General features: G+C 34.6%; 1 protein-coding gene across 1 annotated transcript; it reads left to right on the forward strand.

Moving 5' to 3' along the window:
- Positions 1–1160: 1160 nt before the first annotated feature.
- LOC111882737 (putative receptor protein kinase ZmPK1) lies at positions 1161–4579 on the forward strand. The gene has a single exon (XM_023879100.3). The coding sequence runs from the start codon at positions 1172–1174 to the stop codon at positions 3545–3547; it is 2376 nt and encodes a 791-aa protein (XP_023734868.1). The 5' UTR covers positions 1161–1171; the 3' UTR covers positions 3548–4579.
- The last annotated feature ends 707 nt before the right edge of the window (positions 4580–5286 follow it).

The following is a 5286-nucleotide window of genomic DNA, read 5'->3' on the forward strand; positions in this document are numbered from 1 at the left end:
GTTCAGGTTGACGGGTTGCAGGTTGGCCGGTCAAAATACACCAACCCGATCCCGACACATTTAACTATATAGGTCACGGGTTGGTAGGTTTGAAACATAAACCTATATACGACCCGCCAACCTGTTTACTTATACAGGTTCACGAGTCAGATGCTGGTTCGTGGGTCAGATTCGGGTTCGTGGGTTAGATTCCATAAATAAAATTGATAATTAAACTTTAAACATGGATAATTAACTAATTAAGTGCTATATTTATACAAGTTGGCGGGTTAGATGCGGATTTAAAACATAAACCCATATAATGTCGAAACCTAAAACCATGGAATGCCAATTAAAGCTTCAAAAGCTGTTCACAAAACTATTGAACAGGAAAGGTCTAAACGACTAGGTCTGAACTGTTACATGAAAGAATTTATATTCAAAGGTCTACTTGATAGTAATAAAATATCACATGATATGTATGATGAAAAAAATGCAACATAATCGTTTCTTGTGAGAATATACATTACATGGATGGTGCAAATATTGTATAAATAAGTTTTCAAGTGGAACATGTAGTTAATAGAATAATACTAATATATTTAAAGAATATATAACTTTTTTTTATTAAAATCCTAAACGGGTTTACGGATTAAACCGGATGTTATTTTAGCAAACCCATATACAACCCGTTTAATAAATGGGTTGACGGGTTGAAAAACTCAAACCAAACCCGTTTATCTTGGTGTCAGATCATGTGCCGTGTAGAGACTTGTGAGGCTTATGTAACGTCCGGATTTATAGTTCCGTATATAGATGGATCAACATAAAATATAACGAAAATGCTACTAATTTATACGATTCACACATGGAAACATTTTATACTAAGTTTGACAAAATGTGGCTGCGATTACAACTAGAATAGATTAATGAAAAGGAAATTATCCTCGTCCGTTGACATAATAAAAAAACTTACCAACAACTAGGACATAAATGTTAATTCATAATATATTTCATGTCAGAATCTTTCATTGTATCTAATATAGCAATCATTTTACATTTTAAACAAAGTCTTTAGGATTAAAATATGTAAAATATAAAGATTGAGTTAATTATATATACATAACGCAAAGTCTTCATGCTCACTAAAACAAATTAAGCTGTTTACTGATCAAAGATTAAACAGCCAAGCATGACGAAAACAGTCTTTCTCCTCCTCTTCTGTTGCTTGATAAAATCTTCCGTATCAAAGAACACAATACAGGATCGTCTTAATAGAGGCTCGTTTCTCTCCGTCGATGATGATGCACACCTCATAACTTCCCGTGACAAAACTTTTACATGCGGCTTCTATGGTTTTCAAACCAATGCTTACTGGTTTGCAATCTGGTTTACAAATTCCAAAGATCGCACTGTGGTTTGGACAGCGAACAGCAACAAACCTGTCAATGGCCATGGCTCAAAGTTGACACTTCATGCAAACGGTGCCATGGTTTTGACTGATATAGATGGCACCACTGTGTGGGGGACCAACACAACGTCCACAGATGTAGATCGAGCAGTGCTTCTGAATACTGGTAATCTGGTATTGATGAACACGAAAGGTCAGATTCTTTGGCAAAGCTTTGATTACCCAACTGATACTCTTTTACCTTCTCAAACATTAACGAAGAGCAAAAGCTTGAAATCTACTTTAAGAAAAGGTAGTTTTCAACCTGGATATTATAGTTTCAGTTATAATAGTATTAACATTTTAATACTGCTTTATGATGGCCCAGAAATATCAAGTGTGTACTGGCCTAGTCCTGATCCAGGATTTAATATTTGGGATTACCGAAGAACCTCCTATAACAGTAGCAGAATCGCAGTCTTTAATGATTTGGGTGTATTTAAGTCAAGCGATCTGTTGCGGTTTAATGCTTCAGATATGGGTTTTGGGATCAGAAGGAGGTTAACCATGGACTACGATGGTAATCTCAGATTCTATAGCTTGAATGAATCAACAGGATTATGGTCGATCTCATGGCAAGCTGTTGCACAACCATGTAATATCCATGGAATCTGTGGGAGGAACGGGATTTGTGTTTATGGAGGAAAACCTGAATGCTCATGCCCTCCTCATTACGAGTGGAGTGAACCTACTGATTTTAGTCAAGGTTGTAAGCCTACTTTCAACAGAACATGTGTAAACTCCACAAGGTTTGGATTTTTGCCAATGCGGTATACTGATTACTTTGGCTTTGATCTAAAATTCTCATCATCCATTTCGTTTGAATCTTGTAGAAACATGTGCTTGGCAGATTGTCGTTGTCAAGCATTTGTTTATAAGCTACCAGGTATAGGTGATTGCTATGTTAAAAGTGCTCTCTTCAACGGTTATCGGTATCCTAAATTCGCAGGAACCATTTACTTAAAAATACCAATAGGCATGCAAACGCCAGAATCTTCCTCAATCCCTACTGGTTCAAAGGCGTCATGTTCAGATGTCCCCGTTACGATTGGTTTTCCATCTATGTATGAATCATCTGGAGGAAAGGTGAAATGGGTTTATCTTTACTCGTTTGCTATAGCTTTTGGTTTAGTTGAAGCTTTGGTTATCGTAATGGGCTGGTGGATATTCTATGGAAACAACGAATTACTAAAGAATCTAGAAGAAGGGTATCGTATGGTATCTAGTCAATTTAGAGGGTTTAGTTATAAAGAGTTGATGAGGGCAACAGAGAACTTTAAGGTGGAGATAGGCCGAGGAGGGTCAGGAGTTGTGTATAAAGGGATTCTGGAAGACGAAAGGGTGGTGGCTGTGAAAAGATTGGGAGATGTGAGTGACGGGGGAGAGTTTTTGACAGAATTGAGCACCATAGGTAGAATCAATCACATGAATCTGGTGAGAATGTGGGGATTCTGTTCACAGAGACAACACAAACTTCTAGTTTACGAATATGTAGAAAATGAATCTCTTGACAAGAGATTGTTCTCCACGACTTTTCTTCAATGGAAAGAAAGGTTCGAAGTTGCGATAGGCATTGCAAAAGGCTTGGCTTATCTACACCATGAGTGCCTAGAATGGGTGATTCATTGTGATGTAAAGCCAGAAAACATTCTTTTAGATGGTGCATTCCAACCAAAGATTGCAGATTTTGGTCTCGCAAAGTTATCTCAAAGAGGTGGACCAAACTCGAATTTCACTCAGGTCAGGGGGACAAAAGGGTATATGGCTCCGGAATGGGCTCACAACCTGCCTATCACAGCAAAAGTTGATGTGTACAGCTATGGCGTTGTGATTTTAGAATTGACAAAGGGAATTCGGCTTTCTAATGTAAGTGTTCATGGAGGAGAAGAGGAAGAATCAGAGCTCATGAGGTTTGCAAGGGGAACAAAAACAAAGATTCGAGAAGAAAAAGGATTATGGATTGAAGAGATCGTTGATCCGAGGTTGGGAGGGTTATTTAGTAGGAAGCAGGCCGCAACATTGGTTGAGGTCGGTCTTAGTTGTGTTGAGAAAGACAGACATAAAAGGCCTACAATGGATTCAGTAGTCCAAGTTCTCGTTGATTGCGAGCCTGAGTAGATGCGCTAAAAAGAACTGCACTTTAAATACTGTTTATGAGAATGTTGGGTGTTTTATATAGGTAAATTATTATGCCTTCCTTGGTTGCACTTTGCTTGTATTTAGTTTCCAGTTTGTATTTACCCTTAGCTCTTGGATTTATAAATAGTTTTTTTTTTTTTTTTAGTTTCATTTATATCAAAATTCGTGGTCTTTTTATGGGTTTTGTAGCTTTGGCCATGCCATGTATCATCTCTTTACATATGTTGCATGCATATGCTAGCTACGAATCCAAACTTTTCATGGCAAGCCTTAGGTGCTCTTTGATTTTTTTTAAAAACCTCTTCAAACCATTTTCAGACTACAAAACCTCTGCGTACGCGTGTGCTGCGTAGCGCAACACTTGACTTGCCTCTTCAAACCTCTTCGGTTTTTATTTTTTCCAAGTGTTTTTTTTTTTAGAATTTTGGTATAATTTATTTCTTTTTAATCTTTTATTTATTTTTTTAAAACTTTGATTTTAAAACTTTTATTTATGGATTTGATACAATTTCTTTTTATAGTTTGCACAAATTTTTTTAACTTGATTTAAAAGAAAAAAAAACTTCAAGTTTTTTTTTTATTTTTCTTACCGTTTCAGTTGCATCTTTTTTAATGTGTGTAATTTTTTACAAATTTTATAAACATCGTTGACAATACTTTCTTAATTTTTTTTATTATTTTCTTTTTTTTTATGTTTTTTAAAATTATTTTTTTTCTAGAAAAAAACTATTAGATTCTTTTATATTTTTTAAAGTTTTTTTATTTAAGTTTTATATTTTTGTTTTTTTACATATTCTTTTTAGTATTCTTTCAATGTTTTAAAACTATAATAATTAAAATTTCAGTGTTGAAAACTATTTTCAGTTTATAAAATTAGTCTATTTAAATTTCAGTTTACTGCAGCAGTCCGCATATGTTAAAAAACAAACATGCTTCTTATTATAGGCTGCAACTGTTAGTTCCACCTCTTCTGCTACAGATGATTGCAGAGGTGGTCCGCAAACTTTACAAATTTTCTCTTCAAAAAAACAAACAACACCTTATTTTCTGCGTGATGCAAAGAAGTGTTGCAGTTTGTATGGAAGTCCTTTATTTTATAGGCAACATTCAAGATTATGTGTCGATAGATAGTCTTTTAGTTACCTTGGGATTCTCACTTGTAATTAAGGACATATATTTCATTCTATCTAATTATGATCTTCATATCGACTTTCAGCCATCCCATCCCTTCTTATCGGATTTAAAGATTAATAGAGTTATAGAGGTTGTGCTTTGTGGTCTTTGGTATGGGTTTCAACTTAAATTTCATTTGTTCTACTTCGAGATTGTGTCCATCATATTTACCATATAAAACATATGGTATAAGAGCCATCATCCTAAATTTGGTAAAAACCCTAGGTTGGCATTCATACAAACCCTCATTAATTAAAAAAAAATCCTATATTCCTATAAAGGGTTTCTTAATCAGTTTTCACATTAATTCTCTGTTATTATTTTCTTTTATAATCCATTATATCCCTTAGAATTATCTAAATCGTAGTCGATCCATAAACATGTTAATTTAAAATTGACTTTTTCCAAACCTTTTATAGATTATAATAGCACTAGATGTTTTTGGAAGCAAGAGACATTCTGATTGTTCTAGAGGAGATAGATTATGTTGAATCAACTTCAATCCATGATATTTTATTATGGATTGAACTAGATCTATTAGAATT

Source organism: Lactuca sativa, chromosome 9, assembly GCF_002870075.4.
Source record: "Lactuca sativa cultivar Salinas chromosome 9, Lsat_Salinas_v11, whole genome shotgun sequence".
Lineage (NCBI taxonomy): Eukaryota > Viridiplantae > Streptophyta > Magnoliopsida > Asterales > Asteraceae > Lactuca > Lactuca sativa.